General features: G+C 34.8%; 1 protein-coding gene across 6 annotated transcripts in view; it reads left to right on the forward strand.

The window, feature by feature from the left end:
• FER (FER tyrosine kinase) overlaps positions 1–22,473 on the forward strand; it is a 574,904-nt gene that overhangs the window by 370,061 nt on the left and 182,370 nt on the right. For all 6 annotated transcript variants that reach the window (XM_023586245.3, XM_004484087.4, XM_071209303.1 and 3 more), the window contains 3 exons: positions 4,868–4,924; positions 10,325–10,440; positions 19,380–19,474. In XM_023586245.3, the coding sequence (XP_023442013.1) occupies positions 4,868–4,924; positions 10,325–10,440; positions 19,380–19,474 (268 nt within the window). The remainder of the gene's footprint in view (positions 1–4,867; positions 4,925–10,324; positions 10,441–19,379; positions 19,475–22,473) is intronic.

Genomic DNA, 22,473 nt, shown 5'->3' on the forward strand with positions numbered 1-22,473 from the left:
GTCTATTTCTGTACAGCTTAGTTTCATAGGGCTGCTGTAAGACTGTACCAAATACTAGATATCTTAAACAAAAGAAATTTATTGTATCTCAGTTCTGGATGCTGGAAGTCAGTAATCAAGGTGTTGGTAGGTCTATACTTCAAAAGTTTTTAGGAAAGAATCTGTTCCATGCTTCTCTCCTGGCTTCTGGTTGGGGCTTGCTAACAGTACATGGTATTCTCTACCACAGTATATTACATGGTGTTCCCTCTGTTTCTGTGTCCAAATTTCCTCCTTCTTAAAGATACTAGTCATATTGCTATACAGGCCCACCATATTCTGTTATGACCCCTTTTTAATTTGCTATATTAATCAGCCAAAGGGATGCTGATGCAAAATATCAGAAATATGTTGGCTTTTATGAAAGTTATTTATTTGGGGTAGAAGCTTATCGTTACAAGGCCATAAAGTGTAAGCTACTTCCCTCGCTGAAGTGTGTTGCCACGTATTGGAGCAAGATGACTCCCAACATCTGCAAGACTTCAGGCTTCCTCTCCCTCTTGAGGCTCCATGGTCTCAGGTTCTTCTGATATCAGCTATTCGACTGCGGTAAGTCTCATCTCTCTCCCTGGTTCTTTTCTCCCTAAGTGCAGCTGCTCTGATCTGTCCAGAAAGGCCTGCTGTAAATTTCAGGTGAACGGCTTGTCTCTCTTACTTGGGCCTCTGCTGTGTCGAATGGAGCCTTCTCTCTTTCCTCACATATCTGCTTCTCTGCGTATTTACTTCCCAGGGCTCCAGGATCAAAACTGCAACTAACTCATCTGCCTTGTCATGTCCTTGGTAGGCGAGGACTCAGCATCCTACTGATGTGGCCCAATCAAAGTTTTAATTATAATTTAATCAAGGGGGAGTAAAACCTCTGAAGAATCAATACAATCTAATGTATACAGTGGAACAGACCAATTTACAAACATAATCCAATATCTATTTTTGGAATTTATAAACAATATTAAACTGCTATGCTTGCCTATTTTCATTTATAATGACTCTATTTCCAAATAAGTTCATGTTCTGAAGTACTGGGGATTAGAAGTTCAACCTATATTTTTAGGGGGTACAATTCAATTCATTAAACTGTCCTTTAACTTGGAAGCTACCTATGTCATTATGGTTGAAGTGAGTATCTTTAGACAGAATATAGTTATTTTTTTTACTTTTTCTGAAAATCTCTATTTTTTATATAGTATGTTGTAACTGTTTACATGTAATGTAATTATTAATATGTTTGGATTCAGGACTACCATTTTATTATTGCTGTTTGTTTTTTGTTCCTGTTTCCCTTATCTTAACTTCTTTGGGTTAATTTGAACATTGTTTACTCTCCCTTTTAAACTTACACATACTTAACTTTTCAAATTATACTAAGAATCAATATTGTACCACTTTCAGTTGAATGTGGAAACGATACCATTGAGACATCCATATACCCTCCCTCTTTATATTGTAGTTTTCTTATGTACTGCATTCATATCAATTGAAGAACCCAGCAGACAATGTTATAATTTTGTTTTTAACCTGTTAAGCATACTTTAAAGAGCATAAGCAAAGAATAGGCTATTATACTTAATTCAGATATTTGCTATTTTTTATTGCTCTTCATTTATTTCTGATATTACAGTTTTTCTTCCCCTTCTGGCTAAACTAGTTTTTTACCATCTGTTTTAATTTTAGAGTAGGTAGGTATACTGAAAATGAATTTTCTTAATTTACCTTCATTTGAGAATGTCTTTATTTCACCCTCATTCCTGAAAGATATTTTTCTGAATATAGAAATCTCGGTTGACTGTTCTTTTTTTTCCAGAACTTTCAAAATGTTGTTCCACTTCTTTCTTGGCATCTATGATTTCTAACGGAAAAATCCCTAGTTATTTTAATCATTTTTTCCTTATAAGTAATATATCATTTTCTCTGGCTGCTTTGAAGATTTCTTCTTTGTCTTTTAACACTGTGATTATGATATGTGTAGGCATTGATTTCTTTGGATTTTTCCTTTTGGGAGTTTACTGAGTTTCTTGAATCTGTAGATTTTTTTTGCCAAATTTGGAAAGTCTTTGGGCAGTACATCTTCAAATATTTTCCCCTATACTACACTTGTTCTCTTTTTCTTTTGAAATTTTGATAGCATGAATGTTAGACCTCTTGGTATTATCCCACAGGTCCTTGAAACTTTGTTCATTTTTCTTTCAGTATTTTTCTCTCTGAAGCTTAGATTGGATAATTTCTGTTGCTCTGTAGATCTACTGATCTATTATCTATAGACACTGGAATTTCAATTTTATATCATTTTCATGTCACAAGTTAGTCTTCTTTTGACTTTCCCCCTACCATTTAAAAGTGTAGCTCAGGGGCTGTGCAAATGAGTAGGGGGACATATTTGGTCCATGGGTCATCATTTATCCATCCCTAATTTAGTCTGTTCAGTGATGGGGATGACCTTCAGTTCCTTTCAGGGCTTATCTGGTTCCTGCGTACCTTTTCTATTATATTGTGTTATCTTTGCAATCCTAATTAAAAGTCAAGAGTGTTTTACCAGGGTCTCTACTCCTAGGCAGACCCTGAACTCTATTTTTTTTTCTTAGTTGAGTGGCTGCTGCTTTCCCTTTCAGCATATGCATTTAAGGTAAAAGTTGCCCAGAAAGCCTTGAATTGACTTCTTTTCCTTAACCCACTCTTTAGTTCTTCACTGGTTTAGTAGGTCTTCAGTGCTGTCAAAGAGATGGGTTTTTTTTGTGTTTTTTTTTTGTTATTTTTACATTTCATCCAGCTTACAGTGGAAGATTGGTTGAACCACCTAATTTATGGCTGTCTACGGTAGAAAAGCACTCAACAAATTAGTTTTGCAACATTAAAATTTTATCTCTCCTGCTTGCCAGACTATTATTGTAATAACAACATTTGATAACACAGGTGGGGGAAAATTTAAACTGGAAAGAGCTGTTCAAATGGAAAGTATTGCTTTTTTATTTTTCATTTATAGAAGTCAACATTATGATAAATGATTTATAAACAATAAAATGCACATATTTTAAATATACAGTACAATGAAATATCAAAAGATTGAACTTTTACATCATCCCCCACAGGTCCTTCTTTCCCCTTTGCAGTCAGTCCTCAACTCTTCCCCCAGGCAACCACTGCTCTGATTTCTACCATTCTAAATTAGTTTTCCTTCTCTACAACTTTATGTGAATGGAAGCATAGTAATTATGTATGTAAAGTATACCTGGATTTACTGACTCAGCAGAGGGTTTGAGAATGTTCTGTTGCTTCATGTATGTGTAATAAGTTCCTTTTTATTGCTAAGCAATACTCAATATTCCAAAATTTGATTATTCTGTTTTTAGTGATTGTTTCTAGTTTTTGACTATTATAAACAGAGCTACTTCAAACTTTTGCACATAAGTCTTTTTGTGAACATATGTCTTTATTTCTCTTGCTTAGACCCAGGATTGTAATTTCTGGGCCATAAAGTAGATGTACATTTAATTTTACAAAAAATTGCCAAATTTGTTTGCAGAATGGCTGTTCAATTTTAAATTCTCACCAACGATGTATGGGGATTCCAGCTGCTCAGCATCCTCACAATCCTATGTTATTGTTGGTCTTTCTAGTTTTTGTATTCTAATTTGTGTGAAGCAGCACCCTATTGTAGTTCTTATTTGTATTTCACTTGTAACTAATGATGCTAAGCATCTTTCGATGTGATAATTGGCTGTTGGCACCTCCTCTTTCTTTTTTTAACTTTTATCAAATTACTTAAAATTAAATTGGGTTTCTGTCTTCTTGTTATTGATTAATAAGAGTATTCTAGCTGTTATGCTTACAAAATTTTTTATATATATTTATTACAATAATTCTCTCCCAGATTATAGTTTGCCTTTTAATTTTCAAATGCCTTTTAGAGAAAAAATGCTTTTAATTTTGATGACGTGTAATTATTGTTTTTGTTGTTGTTGTTAATGCTCTTTGTGTCCTGTCTAAAAACTTTGCTTACTCTTTGGGCTGTAAAGATATTCTCTTATGTTTCTTTCTAGAATTTTTATAGCTTTAGCTTTTACCTTTAGGTTGAAAGGCTACATGTTTGACATACTGCTTTTTAAAAATCTTTGGGGAGTGGGTGTAGCTCAGTGGTTGAGCACCAGCTTCCCATGTACGAGGTCCCAACTTCAATCCCTGTGCCTCCTTAAAAAAAAAATCTTTCTGTTGACCTGTCAATATTTCCCTACATAGTAATCAGTTCTTGAGATCAGATAATGAGATACATTTTTAAAATGGCATGTTTGTATCATTGGTCTTGAGTACCCTAGTGATGCTGTAATTGATATTTGTTGTTTTCTTTTACTAAAGGAAATTAAATGGAAAAGATGGGAGTACACGCTGTGTCATAGTCAGCTATAATTCATGAACTGTTTATTTGTAGAATAACTCTTAGAAATGTGTTTGGGTAGAAAAATAATTCTCTGAGTTCAAGTGGGATTTGGAAAGTTTTGCATTGTAAAATGAAATTTCCTTACACACCTAACACGCACCATTTTTTTGAAATGCCAAATAGTAACACCATCTAAGGTTTATGGTTGGGGGGAGCAATAAATGTTGGGTGGCAGTTATAAGCAGAAACTTGCTTTAATGTAGATTTTAAATCCTATTGTGAAGTAACATGTCTTAAATCTGTTTTACAGCCTGTTGAGGTTATAGCATCCTATTGTGCTATTGATTGAATGGTCTGAATGAAATATCCCTTTAGGTCTATTTCTCACTACCTCAAATGCAACGTACAGGAAATGTACTTTAGTTTGGGCTAAACAACTGTTCTTTTTCTTTACCTTAGGATAAAAAATGGGTTCTCAATCATGAAGATGTCACCTTGGGAGAATTACTGGGCAAGGTATGTAATCAACTGAGCTAAATAACCAAGTCTTTATATTGATTATATCCATTGAAAATTTCTTCATTCACCTCAAAGCTGTTTTCACATTCCAGCATACAGGGAGGCATATTGCACATTAATCTAAAAGAACATAGTACCATGTCTGTTATGAATACTGTGATCTCCACTGAAATTCATATGTGTAAATCTTTGAAAAGTTTAAGGATCATCCTTGACTTTTTTAAAAAGTTTATTTTTTTCTCTGGAAGGATTACAAGCCATAACTGATTTTATTATGATGTAGTAAAGCCAAATCTAGTGAACTGAGGTTTGAAACAAAATTGTGAACATAACTAAAGTTTAAGTAAAGACATAATAGTCTTGTTCCATTTGTAAACTACTACTCCTTGGTGTTTTAGGATGGTACATACAATTATGGTTTGTAACAAAATTTGACACACCATTCCATTTTGAGTTGAAAAATGATATAATCTTACTTTTTGAAAAGATCATTTTGGCTCTCATGTTGAGAATAGGCTGAAGAGTTGTAAGAGTAGGAGGCTGTTGTACTTATCCAGCTAAGATAATGGCTGTTAGATCAGGATGGTAGCAGTTAAGGTGGTGAGAACTGTAAGTTCTGTATAGCTTTAAGGCTAAACCAACTAAATACTTGATGGGTTGTTCATGGGGCATTAGAGAAAGACAGGAGTCAATTGTAAGTACCACATGTTTCAGGGAACAAAATTAGTAATTCAATTTTGGGTGTATTGAGTTTGTTAGATCTCCAGGTGGAGATGTTGGGAAGGCAGTTGAATATCAAGTTTAGAGTTTAAAAGAGAGATCTGAGAGGTACAAATTTGGCGGTTGCTAGTATATAAATGTTATTTAAATCTATGAGACTAGGTGAGTTTAACAGGAGAGTAAGTCTAGATAGAGAAGAGAAGAAGATGAGAGTCTCAGTCCTCATCACTCTTAACGTTAAGAGGTTGGGGAAGAGGGGAGTATTTTATTTCCCTTGGCTGTTAAAGCAAATAGCATGCAATGGGTAGGCCTAAACAACGGGGATTTATTAGCTCACTGTTTTGAGCCTAGGTAAAAGTCCAAATTAAGGTGTCATCATGGCAACGCTTTCTTACCAAAGTCTAACATTCTGGTGCTAGTTGCCAGTGATGCTTTGTCCTGGGCACCTTTGTCACATGGCAGTGCCACTGCCTCTCCCTTCTCTTCTGGGCTCCCTTCAACTTCAGTTTCTTGCTTCCCATAGTTTTCTCTGTTTTAATTTTTCTTATAAAGGACTCCAGTAATTGGAATAAGACCTATCCCAATTACTGTTAGCTGAAGTAACTTTATCAAAAAGTCCTGCTTACAGTGGGTTCATACCCAAAAAGAATGAGTTAAAATTTTTAAAAAAGTTTTTCTGGTGTACATACAGCTCCAAGATACCACATGGAACAATTATCAAGAAGATTGAGAATGAGCAACCAATGAGGAAGTAGGAAAGCCTGGAGATAAGATCTCTTAGAAGCCAAGGGGGAAAAGTATAGGAAGGAGAATAGAGTGATCAGTGGTCTCAGATGCTGCAGAGAGGTCAAATGAGATGGTGACTGAGATTAGCTTTTGGATTTAGGAATGAGGATGTCACAAATTACTTTGAGTAATTTCCTTCAAGTGAAATTCCAGTTGGAATGAATTTAAGAGAGAATGGGTGGAAAAGAATTAGAGATAACAAGGATATCTAACTTTTGCAAGTTTTTCTGCAAAAGAAATCAGAGACATGGGGTGATAGTTTCAAGAGAATGATTTGTGTTGTTTAACTTGAGGGAAATAATGTTTGCAGTTGAGAATGATTCTGTGAAAAATTCATGATTTAGAAGAGAGAGATGAAAATTGCTATAGCAGCATCATCGAGTAGGTGAAAGGGGACAAGTGGTGAACTGACTTGAAGAGAAGCACAGATCATTCATTTATATAACAGGAAAGAATGTTAGTAGGTGGTAAATGTTGGGCTGAGAGTCTGGAAATTCTGTTTAAATTGCTTCTATTTTCTCAAAGCAAGATCATCAGGTAAGAACAAGGATGGGAGAGGAGGTGTGGGAGATTTTAGAAGAGAAAAAAAATAGGAAACAATTATCTGGAATAATGTGGGAGTAAAAATGGAGTAGAGAAATGTAATATGATTATTGGACAGCTCTAAGAACCCATTGAGGTTTGTGTTTGTGAAGTTAAAGTAAACCAGTCAGAATGACTGTAGTTTTTCTCCAGCTACATTTAACTGTACGAGTACAGGTACAGGGTAGGAAGAGTGTTGTATTTTATTAGGGTAATATGTTTGCCAAGGGAGTTCTACAAATTAAGAGAGGAACAAAAAAGTTGAGTGTATGGTAAAGCAGTGGTTGTAATTACTGACCATGGTATTTAAACTGAATCAGGAAGGAAGCTCAGATATTAAGAGGGTAATGGACAATAAAAAGGGATAGGATGGAAGTTTGTAAAGTTCAAAGGGTTTTTAAAGGATGGGTATTAGAGAAAGTAACCTGGAAAGATAAAAGCCAACTGGAAGATGGGATGAATGAAATTGATATTAGAGGAGTTGCATTAGAAAATAAGATGGAGCACAAAATCATTGGAGGTGAGCTGTTCAAAAATCTGAGACTTCCAAGTGTTGGAAGGATCTTTAGATGTGTACTGAAATTGCTTAGAATGAGAACAGATGTGTCACTGCATAGTGTCAATGATTCAGGACCTCATTAAGAAACAAGGGAGAACGTGTTTTAATTCAGTGCCTAATAGCCACAAGGGATAGTAGATATTATAATCAAATGACAAAGTTTCAAGGCAGGGAGTTTTTAGGGATGCAGAAGGGAGAAAGAGGAGCTGTAGAATACTTAATCCACATTCAAAGTAGTGGTATGAGGGTTGGGGGGTAGGGAAGCCATCACTTAAGTTTGGAGGGCAAAAGGGAATTCGGTCAGCATTTGAGTGTTCTCAAGGCAGAGCCAGGTTTCTATTAGAGCAAGAAGGTGAAAGGAATTCCAAGGGATAGACTGAAGATATAATTTTGAGGATGATGGACCATGAATTCCAGAAAATACAGTAGAAATTGAGGATAAAGAGGAAAGGAGGGTGGAGTAGGAATGTGCAGAATCTTTTGGGAACTAGAGAGGGAGAGATGAAGGATAGCCTCATGAGCTTCTTGTGATGACAGACAAATGTAGACGAGGCAAAATGAGATCTTGTCCTCATGGACTTAAGGTCTGCACCGTGCCTGTTGAGTGGTAGGGAGAAATGGGTATCCTAGGCTTCCTCCTGACCTCTTTGGACAGAGACGAGAGGTGGTCTGAGGAGGCATACTCTTTTTCAAGGGTTTAAGGTTGCCACCTTTGACCACCATTGATAGAGCTGGAGTCTACTGAGTACTGATTGTTAAATGAATGATTTAAATGAATGATGTGCCACAACTTGGGCTATAAGGCAGAACTATTAAAAACATCCAAAAGCGTGATTAGTGCTCAGGAATGGTATACATCATTTGGGAAGATCAAGAAAGTCTTCATGAAGGAAGGGGCATAAAAAATAGATTTAAAGATTAGGTGGCATTTTCCTTAATTGGAGGTGAGGCTTTCATGGAGAAAGAAGTATAGAAAATGCATGATACATTTTAGAATTTGGAAGTATTTAAGTTTAGAACCATGTAACAGTTGGAGGCTGTAGTTAGAGGCTAAGAAATTGATGGCAACTAAAGGATATTGAACAAGGGAGTAGTATAATATAAGTTGTTCCTTAGAGAGATTAATCTGGCAGTAGTAGATGAATTGGAAGGGTGGGGAACTGAACTCGAGGTCAGCTAAGATGAAAAAATTGAGGTCTTAAATAAGGGTAGCCTTTCTAAGGATTCCAGAGGGGAGACAGACTGGTATTGTGAAAGTAGAATCTGAATGCTTATAGAAGAATGATGGTCCTGGAAACTGAAAAGGTAAGTTAGCCAGGAAGAGTCTTTTGATAATAAAATGTTAAGTTTTAGGCAAGTTGAATTATAGGTGCTTCAGAATCATTCAGGTAAGTAGAAGCCCAGAAATAATCATACAAAAAATAACATCTCTCACCTCTAATTTTGATGTAGTAAAAATAATCTGACAAATGAGGGGGAAAAATACTTGAGAATAACAAACAGGAAAAAATGTGAAGCTCAAATTTCCTTTTTAAAATTTATTATAAATACTATTTTAATACAATTCTTAGTGTTTACTTCCCAGGAATGGATTATCATTTTTTTTTATAAAAAATTATTTGAGTTGAATCTTAGATTTAATAATAAAAATAAATTTAGGAATTTTATTACAAGTGTTTTATAGTGTCTGTATTTTAATAACAATTTAAAATTAATATTTATTAGTAACCAATAGTTCAAGGTATATAAATTTTGTTTGTTTTACATTAATATTAGAACTTCAAAATTCAATAACTATCAGACTCCTACTTAGTTATTTCTTGCTTAACAGCACTAAAGCTTATTATATCATGTTTGCATATTATCATTATAGCTATATAAAAAATACATCTGTGTATATGGAAAGACCTGAAAGAAATATTAAGAAAGAGCTATTTTGTTAATGTGTCTCATTGATCTTCTCTAATTTCTAAACACTCAAATATTTTGTTTTGTAATTATAACAAAGTAAATTAATTGATTTCAAGCTTCCTGCCTTCTCCTCTTAAGTAAATAGCAATAGAAATAAGGCATTTTAATTCAAAATATGTTCTAGTTACAGAATAAAGTTAAGAGCTCATACTTCTGCTTAAATTAGATTATCTCAGGTAACACTGACCTTTGGGTCAATTCCTAGAGTCCTTGATCATAGAGATTGACAGCCAACCTTCAACAATGGATATAGAATGTAGACATTCCTTTATCTGTCTTGGTTCTTTTCCTCGCCCCTATTTTTTTTTTTTAACCCCCAAACTCTCTTCACTGACATGAGAGTGCAGGTCAGTACCAGCAGTTACTTCACAGAATCTTTGATTCCTCTTTAAACGTTATTGCCAAATACTTTTTAATCCAATCAAATATAGAGCCTGGGGAGTAAAAGGAACTAGGGGAATGAAGCTTATTTACTTCTGACAGTTTCCATTGGAGTTTTTACTTTTATCCAGTTCCCTCTTTTTGTGTTTCCACCCCACCCCATTTGTTTCTCCTCTAGCTTCAAGCCTCCAAATGGTTGGTGTATTGAGTTATATATTTAGGGTAGGAGGATTGTTGAGAGCCACATTCCTAATCTTTATTTCCAGCTTATACTCTGAGTAAAGCTAAGAGATTCCCTTGATTAATTCAAAATGCTGTATTACATACTTTCTTTGTATTTGGCAAGGATTTATATGTCTGTATATATCCCCAAATAATTAATGTATTTATATTTCCAGGGAAATTTTGGTGAAGTATATAAAGGCACATTAAAGGATAAAGCTTCTGTCGCTGTTAAAACATGTAAAGAAGATCTTCCTCAGGAATTGAAAATAAAATTTTTACAGGAAGCCAAGTGAGTTATCTAAAATAATTTTTTACAGTGTGCTTAAAGTGTGATTCATTAAAATGTAAGTTTGAAGACATATTATATTGCAGTATGTGAAAGTATTAAGTAAACAAGCACTTTAAGAATCTTCATAAGAAAGCATTTTAGAATTTGGGAACAAAAAGTTTATATTTTTAAGGAAGACTATAGATCAATTAGGTAATCACAATTTAAAAACAAGTTTTAAAAAGCAGTAAATAAGGATTCTTAAAGCCTTTAAAATATTATATTTTGCTGTTATCATATACATAAATATGCATATGTATACTGTTTATTTTGCATTTATAATAAAGATATTACTATATATAATATATAATTCACATATACATTTACATATGTAATTACATCTGTCTTACCCTCCTTAGATATATTGACTTCTCTTTTCCCAGCTTCTTCCTGTCTTTTCTAAGAACTTCACATTCTTTCTACAACTCAGTATTCTGTCATTTGTTTCAAACTTTGCATATCATTTCTAATTGTTCTTTGCCTTAGTTTTCCAAGGCTACTGTAACATATAACACAGTTTCTTTGGCTTAAATAACAGGAATTATTGTCTCAGAGATTTGGAGGCTAGACGTTCAAATACAACAAGATTGTTCTTTCTCTTTTAAAGTCTGTAGCGTTCTGGTAGTGGCTTGCTGGCACTCCATAACTCAATCTCTGCCTCCATCATGTGGCCATCTCTCCTCCAATCTTTCCCCTACTGTGTCCAAATTTCCTCTGTTTATCAGGAATTTAATCATGTTGGCTTAAAGGCCCTGATTCAGTTTGGCCTCACAAATGGGTTCTCATCCACAAGAACTAGGAGTTAGAATTTGAACATGCCTTTGTGGGAGACATAATTCAACACATAACTGTTTGCCCTCTGAATTCCAAAGGCCTGAGCTATTTTGGAACAACTCTAAATCTAAAATGTCATTAAATCAATGGTTTATGGTTATGATCCATCCTAGGGTAAAGTTTCTATTTGTGGACCTTTAAAACCTAGATAACAATTATTTGCTTCCAAAATATAATGGCAGGAAAGGAATAAGATTGACATTCCCATAATAGAATAGAGAAAATGGAAGGAAAAAAGGGGTTACATGTCCCAAGCAAATTTTAAAAACTAGCAGGGTTAATGTCACTATATTTCAGGGTCTGAGAGTTATCTGTCACTTGCTTCTTTATCCTCTGGGCCTGCTAGAGTAGCAGCCCCCATCCTCACCTACCACTGGAGTGAAGTCCACACCCCTTCAAGGTACCTGGGTGGGCCTGCCCTCTCCAATTCCTGGGGTGGGTCTGCCCTCTCCCTTTGCTGGGGTAGGTCTACCCTCTCCAATTGCTGGGATGTGTCTGCCCTCTCCAAGTACCATAACAATGTTCTAGAGTGTATTCTCTTTTTTCTATTATTAGGTAAAATTTAAGGTTCACCTTGTTTCTCCTGAATTGCAAGAAGTTAAAATATTCTGTAAGTGGTAAAATCATGTATGCCCAAAAAAACACAAAACAAATGGAAAGATACTTTAGACAAAGAAAGCAAGATGAGCATATGGATGGGAGAATGGATATATGGATGGATGGGTAGAAGGATGAGAGAGAGGCAAGATACATGGATACATGCATATATAGTTTAAAGGGAGGGAGGGAAAGAAGTATGTTCATGTGCATGTAGGTTTGTCTGTATCTGTCTGTATGGGTGTGCTTTCTACCATAGCTTAGTTTATAAAACTGAAGTTTCTGTACAGTGTAGTAGGAGAGCAGAGGAGAGGGCAACAAAAGAACTAAGTTCCTTGGCATGAACTATTTTGACCTGTGAATATTTCTCTATTCATATGTAAAAATAAGTATTGATAACAATGAATTAAACTAATTGAATATAGTTATTATATATTAATTGTAGAATAAAGTAATAAGCTGTTCTTTCACATATATTATTGGCAACTTAGAAAAAAATAATCTGATGAGGAAACTGTGTGCTAACCCAATTTGAAATTTCATGGTGTTATTATTTTACAATTATTCTCAGATGTTTTTTTTTAATTAGAAGAGTTAGGGGTTGACAGAAAAATTGTACATAAAATACAAGGTTCCCATATATTACCTTATTATAAACACCTTATATTGTGTGGTACATTTGTTATAATTGATGGAAGCACATTTTTATAATTGTCCTATTAACTATATAGTTCATAGTTTAACTTAGGGTTCACTCTTTGTTTTGTGAAGTTTCGTGGATTTTTAAAAAAATTTTGTTCTAGTAACTTATTTACAACCTAAGATTTCCTAAGACATAAGGCTGTATCTAGTATTATTTTCAAAAATATTTAAATACTTTTCTTGCTTTCTAATTTATTATTGTTTACTGAAAAATGAATAATTAAATTTCCTCTTGTACAATGAGATTATGAACTTTTATGTTAAAAATTGAAATTGTATCTATTCAAACTTCCAAATGTCCTTTAATAGACTGGAGAGCAATGTATTTAGATATCTAATATTATTTGAGTTCATGATGGCTGTTTTGTGAAATTTCTTTACTAAGCTGATTCCAACCTAAGAGATGACATTTTATATTTACATTTTTTTAACAAATCAATTTTATTGGTACATATTAATAAAGCATAAATCCATCCAAAGTATACAGTCAGTGGTTTTCGGTATAATCACATATTTGTGCATGCATCACTTCAGTCATTCTTAGAGCACTTTCATTATTCCAGTAATAATAATAAACAAAAAACAACCAAACTATACCTCTCAATCTTTCAATGCTTTCCCTGCCATACATAGCTGCTATTCTTTTCCTCTCTCTAGTATATTTGTATTTATATTTTGCAAAAACAGTCTTATATGTGCAGTATCATCCATATTTGTGTTTTACATGAAGTTTTACTGTCATATACAGTTCCATGTTACAGTTTTTAGCTTTCCTTCTAGTAATATACATGACTAGACTTTTCAACCTCTGTCATACCCATACAATAGAGCTGCTAGTTACAAACACCCTGATAATGCTTTCACCATTTCTATTCATTTCTGAAGATTTGTAAACAACGTTTTTACCAGTTCTGCACAGATTAAACCTCAGCTTTCCATTCTCTACCTTCCTTCTATTTCTGGTGACCTATATTCTTCTACTTCTGGTGACCTATATTCTAATTATTAACTTGATTAATTTACACAATGTATTTAGTTCATAATAGGGCAGCCATACAGTATTTGCCCTTTTGTGTCTGGCTTCCTTCACTCAACATAATGTCCTCCAGGTTCATCGATATTGTCGTATGCTTCACGACTTCATTTCTTCTTATTGCTGCATAATATTCCATCGTGTGTATACACCACAATTTGTTTACCATTCATCAGTTGATGGACACCTGGATTGTTTCCAGCTTTTGGCAAATGTGAATAATGCCGCTGTGAATACCAGTGTGCAGATGTCTGATCATGTCTCTGCTCTCAGTTCTTCAGTAGGAAAGAACACTACCAAATTCATTCTATGAAACCAGTACCACCCTAATACCAAAAACAGAGAAAGATAATATAAAAAAGAAAACTACAGACCAATATACCTAATGAATATAGATGCAAAAATCCTGAACAAAATGCTTGCTAACAGAATCCAAAAGCACATGAAAAAAACTATACAGCACAATCATGTGGGTTTTATCCCATGTATGCAACACAAGAAACACAAGAAAATCAGTTAGTGTAATAAACCACATTGATTAATTGAAAAGAAAAATCTCATGATCCTCTCAATTGATGCAGAAAAGGCACTTGACATAATACAGCACCCTTTCTTAATTAAAAAACACTCCAAAAGATAGGAATAGTAGGACGTTTTCTCAGTATAGAAAGTGCACATATGAAAAATGTATAACTAGCATTTTACTCAATGGTGAAAGATTGAAATCTTTCCTGCTGAGATCAGAAACAAGACAAGGATGCCCACTGTCACCATTGCTATTCAATATTTTGCTAGAGGTTCTAGCTAGAACAGTTAGACTATATAAAGAAATAAAAGGCACTCAAATAGGAACGGAAGAAGTAAAACTTTCACTATTTGCTATAGAATATGATCCTATCTCTAGAATCTCCTGAAATTCCATAACAAAGCTACCAGAAACTAATAGATAAGTTCAGCAAAATCGTGGGATACAAATTAATACACAAAAATCAGTAGTGTTTTTATACACTAATGATATGCAATCTGAGAAGGAAATAAAAAAAATCCACTTATAAAAGCTATTAAATCAATCAAATATTTAGCAATAAACTTAACCAAGGCCATAAAGGACCTGAATTCAGAAAGCTAAAAGTATTGCTAAAAGAAACTGAAGAAGACTTAAATAGATGGAAGGACATTCTGTGCATGGATTGAAGAAAGACTAAATATTGTTAAGACATCAATTCTACCCAAACTGATTTACAGATTCAACGTAATACCAATAAAAATCCCAACAGCCTTTTTTGCAGAAGTAGAAAAACCAATTATCAAATTTATTTGCAAGGGTGAAGGGCTCTGAATAGCCAAAAGTTCTTTAAAAAAAAAAAAAAGTACGAAGTTGGAGTATTCTCACTTCCAGACCTTAAAGCATATTGTTAGCTACAGTGGTAAAAAGAGGATGGTACTGGCATAAAGACAAATAAATACATTGACCGATGGAACCAAACTGAGAACTCAGAAATAAATCTTCACATCTACAGTTAGGTGATTTTTGACAAGGCAGTCAAGCCCTCCCAGCTTGGCCAGAGCAGTCTGTGCAACAAATGGTGCTGGGAGAACTGTATTAACATTTATAAACTATTCTTTTAATTTCTGGTAGAAGTTAAAAGCTCGAAGTTATTGATAAAATATTTCCCTTATTGCCAGAATTCTTCCCAATTTATCTTTTTATTTATGTTATTATATATTTTCAATCTAAAATGGTTTTCTTAGAGCCGTCTCTGCTTTAGTTGTACATATACAAAATACATTAATTTTGTATCTCCAAATAAAGTTACTCTTCTATTCACACAGGAAGAAAGCTGCAATTTTCAAATTCAAATAAATTTGTAACTGTGTTATTAGGATAATGAAAAATAACATCAGGGTAGATGGGCATCAATCTATTTTTATTTATTTATTTATTTATTTATTTATTTAATTTATTTATTAACTGTCTTTTTCGAAGATACATAGATCACAAAAAATGTTACATTAAAAAATATAAGAGGTTCCCATATACCCCACACCCACCCAACCCCACTACTCCCACATCAACAACCTCTTTTCATCATTGTGGCACATTCATTACATTTGGTGAATACATTTTGAACACTGCTGCTCCGCATGGATTATAGTTTACATTGTAGTTTGCACTCTCCCCCAGTCCATTCAGTGGGTTATGTCAGTATATAAAATGTCCAGCACCTGTCCCTGCATTATCATTTAGGGCAACTCCAAGTCCCAAAAATGTCCCCACATCACATCTCTTCTTCCCTTTTTCTTGCCCTCAGCAGCTACCGTGGACACTTCCTCCACATCAATGCTACAGTTTCTTCCATTACCAGTCATGGCAGTTCTATAATAAAATACCAGTAAGTCTGCTCTAATCCATATTTTATTGCTCCATCCTGTGGACTCTGTGATGGAGATGTCCACTCCACCCCTAAATCGAGAGGGGGCTTAGATCCCACATGGTGATGGATGTGATTCTCCTGCTTGCAGTTGTAGGCACTCTCCGTTCCCTGGTGTGGTGGTTGACCATCTTCACCTCCCTCTTAGCTGACCTGGTTAAGACCAATGAACCAGAGAGTAGGGGTTGCAACTCTGCTGAGGCTCAGGGCAAGCTGGCACATGGACAGTCCAGAGATTCAAGTATCCTGAGTATACACCAACCCCAGCACCAACCACAGGTTTAATAAAAGTGACATAAGAGGCATGTATAGAAAGGTCACATCTGAGTCCAACTCCATCACACTCAGGAACACAAATTCCAAAGTAGGGCCCACTGACAAGGCACTGAACTCCAGAGCCATCTGCCATGGCCTTAGAACCTGTGTGTCTGCATAACCCTCAGGAGCACCAATACCTGGGGTTGTATCTACTTTGGCTGTCTCTGGGATCCTGCTGAGGCATGTGTAAGCATGACCCCTCTGATGACCTCCCTACTCTTTTTTGAAGACTCTTAGCCATATAAACTCATTTGTCTTTACCATTTCCCCCTTTTATTCAAGGACTTTTTCTAGTTGCATCACCAGTTAGTGATTGGTAGTAATCCCTCAGCACCAGGGTGGCTCATCCCTGGGAATCATGTCCCATGCTGGGGAGAAGGTAATGTATTTACATGCTGAGTTTGGCTTAGAGAGTGGCCACATTTGAGCAACATGAAGGCTCTCAGGAGGTAACTCTTAGGCACCCGGCAGCTCTAGGCCTAGTTGAAATTTCAGGCACACAGGCTCATAAGCATAGTCATCAGTATCAAGGGCTCATCATTGGACCATCCTTTTTCACTGGTCTTTGCCCTGGTACTTGGGGGATTGTTGCTGTTCCATTGGGGAATGTGAAAGTACTTCCCTGGCTAGGAACTCAGCACTCCCTCAGTTGTCACTATGAAAATACCCAACGAATACCCAAACATTTTTATATATCCTATATACATGCCCTGGAGACCTCTCTCCCAATCATGTGTCCCCCATCAATAACACCCCACACCAGTGTTCCTGCTCCGCCATAGTTGCCAAATTCAATTAGTAGTAAAATGAAATAGTAATGATAGATTTGAAGGTTAGAAATAGAATACATACTAATTTAGAAAAACTAAAAGTAAAAAATGAATTGGGATATTAAAAAATGAAAAATATCATAAAACTTGGTTTTTGGCGTTTTCCCTTTCATCGCTGTAATAGGCGTTGCCCTGTATGTACAGTGGCAAGGCAGTTTCTTTCATTCCTTCCTCAGTGTCTACATCCTTTTTTTAAAATTTTTAATTTTGTCTTCAAAACAGTTTTAGATCACAGCAAAGTCATATACAATATAGGGTACTACCATATATCCAACATCAAACCCTTTTCCCCCTTCCCCAGCAATGATCTTTTTACATGTTCATGTTATATTTGCTGCAGCTGATGTATAGCTATTGAAATATAGCTAACAAACATGGTTTCATTATGGTTTATATTTTAGAGTGTACAGTTTTCTCAATTTTTAGTTGCATTATGGTTTACATTTTAGCCTATAGATTTTTATACGTTTTTGATGAAATGTAATATGTCCTATATCCATCATTGCACGATCTTGTAGCACACTTCCATTGTACCCCAGTTACCTGCTTCCATCTATTCTATTCCTCTCTCCCCCTCCCCTCAGGGCCCACAGTGACAACAAAGCTTCACTGTTTGAAGGACCAGATTCCTAGACACTTGCAACAATGCTGAGGGGTTGACACACTAAACTGTCTTCCCCCATTGGGTGCCACCAATTCTCTCTCAAGACACAAATCCCTATGTTTGAGAACATCAGGCCTCCCCAGGATGGGGGTATATCTTCCTATACATTGTATGGGTCTCCAACCAATGATATAACACACTATGACAAGATGAGCACCCACACACTCCTTAGAAGCTTGCCCCCATGCCAGATGCACCCCATTAAGCACCTTAAACAAGTAACCCTTCCTTATTATATTTTCTCAAGAGTTTTCTCAACATTGTCGTTTCAGCCACATCCCTGACAATCTCCCATGTTCATCTGTTCCCCCCAACTTTCCCCCCAATTCCTTGGGCCATCTGACCCATCCTCCCAACCCTAGCCTCCCTCAAGTCTACAAAGCCCAACCCAATAGTATCCCTATGCCCATGTCTTATCCTTTCCCTGTACAACTACTTACCTCCACTTTATCATAGATTTTACCCATGAAGACGGAATCAACCCAAATGCCCATGAACAGATGAATAGATAAACAAAAATAAAATATGGTATATACATACAATGGAATACTATGCAGCTATACAAAGTAATACAGCACAAACAAATGGGATAACATGGATGAATCTTGAGGACCTTATGTTGAGTGAAGCAAGCCAGGCATTGAAGGACAAATACCACATGACCTCTCTGATATGAAATAAGCAAACCACGCTGTCTCAGAGAGCTAGAGACTGATGATAGGCTTACAGGAAATTGGTGGTGAGAGGAAGCTTGTGAGCTGACGTCTAATCTATTTTTTAAACTCATTTTTAGGTAACTGGATGAGTATTCGTCCTACTTTTAAGATTCTGAAGATACCTTTGATGAAATTTTGCCTTCATCCAAACTAAGTGTCCTCTGCTTCATTTTCAGCCTAATTTGAAACTCTGTTACTCTATTATTAACCCTTTGCCAGTTTTAAAAAAAAATTTTTGAGTTTTACTGTTTCGAACTTGAACTTGTTCATTAAGAAAGCACTTAATTATTACAAAGTAATTAAGGGATTCGCTTGTAACATTTTATCAGTATAAATTCAATTCTTATTTTTATGTGATCTAAATTCAAGTGTGTGCATTTGAAAAAAAATCTACCCTAGCACTGTGTAATTTTGATCCACTAACATTTTTTAGCTATACTTTTTTAATGTTGGCTAAAACCAGCTACGTCGAAGGGAATTCTATATGTTTCAGACTACATAGAGTATTCTTATTCAGCACAGTTGTTAGACATTCAGAGTAGATAATAATTTTTAAATTGATATTTAATTAAGGAGAATTGTCTCATTCATCTCTGTGTTGTATCACTGATATTTATCAGTACTTGATTAAAACCTCCCAGTTATCATAATTTGGGATCACACTGAAGTTTTAAAAATTGTGCTGTGAATAATACACACTACATATGATCAGAAAATAATACTTTATTATTCAAATAATAACTATCCTTATGCTTTTCCTTCTTTGTCGTCTAGAATTCTCAAGCAATATGATCATCCCAATATTGTCAAACTTATAGGAGTTTGCACTCAAAGACAGCCAATCTACATTATTATGGAACTGGTTCCAGGTAAAGTGATTTAAGAAATTTGTTCAATGACATTTCACTATTGTGTTTTATTACTTTTATGTGGTCAGTCTCTTTGATTTCTCTTTGTAAAGTTTTCAAGGATTTTGTTTAAAATTTTCCTAATGACAAAGAGCTTACCACACATACATGAGATTCATAAAAGGCTGTAATCCTTTGCTATCTTCTAGAAAATGTCATCCAACATTTTTTCTTGGGAGACAGATTTACTATTATAGTGCTGTTAAACATGAAATTTAGTTATATATAATGTTTATGTGAGAAAAGATGTTTAGAAAATTAGTCTCCTTAGCTTGACTTTATAACAGTGATAGTTATATTATATTTCAAAGTACATCTCCACACATCTTGTTTGATTGTTTTATATAATAATCCCATGGTGATTTCAGTCACTTATAAACTGTGAACATCTTCTATACATCAAGAACAACAATAACAACAAAACATTCTGTCTAGGAATTTGTCTTGGTATTTCTGTCAGGTGACTTCTGCATGCTCCCTAGCCTTGCTTAACAACTTTTGCTAACAGACAACCACATCCTCAAACTGATTTAGTATGTCTTCCAGTTTTTTCTTTGCATATCTGCATATTGTAGAAAATGCAATCATAGAAGTAATATTTAATGTGACAACATTTATTGGATACAATATTTAATAACTGAAAGGGATTGGTTTTGTTTTCTTTAACAATTATTTACTCATTTTTAAACATTTGAAAGGAATATGAAAAATGTTTCTGACTTTAATTAAATGAGTAAAGATAATATGGTGAGGTTTCCTTTAAATACTATGCATATAATTTTTCCACTGTTTAAAGATTATTGGTTTCCATTTTATCATACTGGTTTGCTTGGTATTGGAGTGTTTCTTGATATTACCATATAACTGCAGGATTCCTCATCAAGATGACATAGGCTATGTTAGGTACATGGTATCTTTGCATGTATTGTACAATTTATGATCTATATCTTAAAGTTCACTTTCAGTATACATTTTAAAAGATGAAAGGAAAGTCCAAAATTTTTAAACAATTGAATTGTCCATATTGTAATTAAAATAGTACATATAAGTATTATAACTAAGTATTATCGTTTACATGGGTGTAAATGAGTCCCCTGGTTTTATGAGGACTGTCACTGTGAAACTTAGATTTTGGGTGTGGGACAACTTTGATGAGGAAAGATGATTTGGGTCTTACTATGGCTGGTGAAAGGAGCATGGATGGTAAGTCCAAGTTGAATAAAACAAAAAAGGTAGTTTTCTATAAGGGCCAGGCAAGTGTTTATAGTAACCTCACTGATGTTTTAAAAATGAATAAAAATAATGAGCCAATATTGTTAGAAAATAAAAAATTTAATGGAAAGTAGGAAATGAAAAGGAAAACCTCCCTTAAATTAATACTACAAATTTTTGAATTCTTGCTTTTTTCTCTTTTTTAATTTATTGAAGTATATCACTCATACATAAACATACATAAACAATAAGCATACAGTAATGGCCGTGAACTTACAAATCAACATCATACAGGACTCTCACACCTCACCCTACCAAAAATACCTTACATTGTTGTTAAACCTTTTTAAGTTATGATTAAAGAGCATTGTCAAAATATTACTACTAACCAAATAATTTTCCCCCAACCCACCCTATTATTATCTTTATATCATTTATATATGAACATACATAAACAATAAGTGTGTAGTAAAAGTTGTGAACTTACAAAGCAAACATGCATTACATCATACAGGGGTCCCATACATCAAGTCTCCACCAACACCTTGCATTGTCATGAGATGTTTGTTACAAATTATGAAACAATATTGTCAAAATCTTACTACTAATTATAGTCCTTGTCTTATATTTGGTGTATTTTTCCTCCAACTGACCCTATTATTATTTTTTAAATGTATTTTTTATGACAGAAGTTGTAAATTAAAAAACAACCATGCACATGTGCAGAATTCTCAAACAACACCCCTCTATCAATACACCACACTGAGGTGGAATATTTGATATAAATAATATAATATGATCTGATTGTTACCAGTCCACAGTGTACATTTGGCACACATTTTCCATACTGCTTCATTATCAACAAAGTACATCTTTGGCATAGGTGCAAGAATATTATGTTATTACTGCTAACCACAGTCCTTAGGTCACTCCAGTTGTATCATTCCCATGCTTCTCCACATTCCCACCACCCTGCAATAGTGATGTACATTTTCTCTAGGTAACAAAGGACACTCTTGCATCTGTACCATCAACCACAATTCTCATCCACCTCTTGGTTTACTGTTATTCTGTTCCTAGAAAATTCTCTAGTATTCTGTCAATTTGCATTTTCGTAACTAGATTACCATTTTCAGCTACATCCATATTTATAAAATAGCTGTTTCTATGTGTTACCATCCACTGTATATATTTCCACACTTTCACAGTAAAGCTAATTAAAACTTCTCCATATGTTAAACATCAGTATCCATCTCAGTCCTCCTCTTATCTCTCTTTAAGAATCCACCACCTACCACAAGGTCTTGAAGATATTTTTCTACAATTTCTTCCAGAAGTTTAATGGTTCTTGCTTTTATTTTTAGGTTTTTGAACCATTTTGAGTTAATTTTGGGACATGGTGTGAGAAAGGGGTCTTCTTTCCTTCTTTTGGCTATGGATATCCAGTTCTTTCAGCACCATTTGTTGAATGGACTGTTCTGCCTGCGCTGTACAGGTTTGACAGGCTAGTCAAAAATCACTAATTTTTGACCATACATGTGAGGGTCTGTTTCTGAACCATCAATTTGGTTCCATGGTCTGCGTGTCTGTCTTTATGCCAGTACCATGCTGTTTTTACCACTATAGCTAGATAATATGATTTGAAGTCTGGAAATGAGATTCTCTTTTCCTTTTTATGATATTTCTGGTTATTCAGGACCCCTTACCCTTCCAAATAAATTTGATGATCATGTTTTCCTTTTTTTTTT

This window comes from Dasypus novemcinctus, chromosome 2 (genome assembly GCF_030445035.2).
Source record: "Dasypus novemcinctus isolate mDasNov1 chromosome 2, mDasNov1.1.hap2, whole genome shotgun sequence".
In the NCBI taxonomy this organism is placed as follows: Eukaryota; Metazoa; Chordata; class Mammalia; order Cingulata; family Dasypodidae; genus Dasypus; species Dasypus novemcinctus.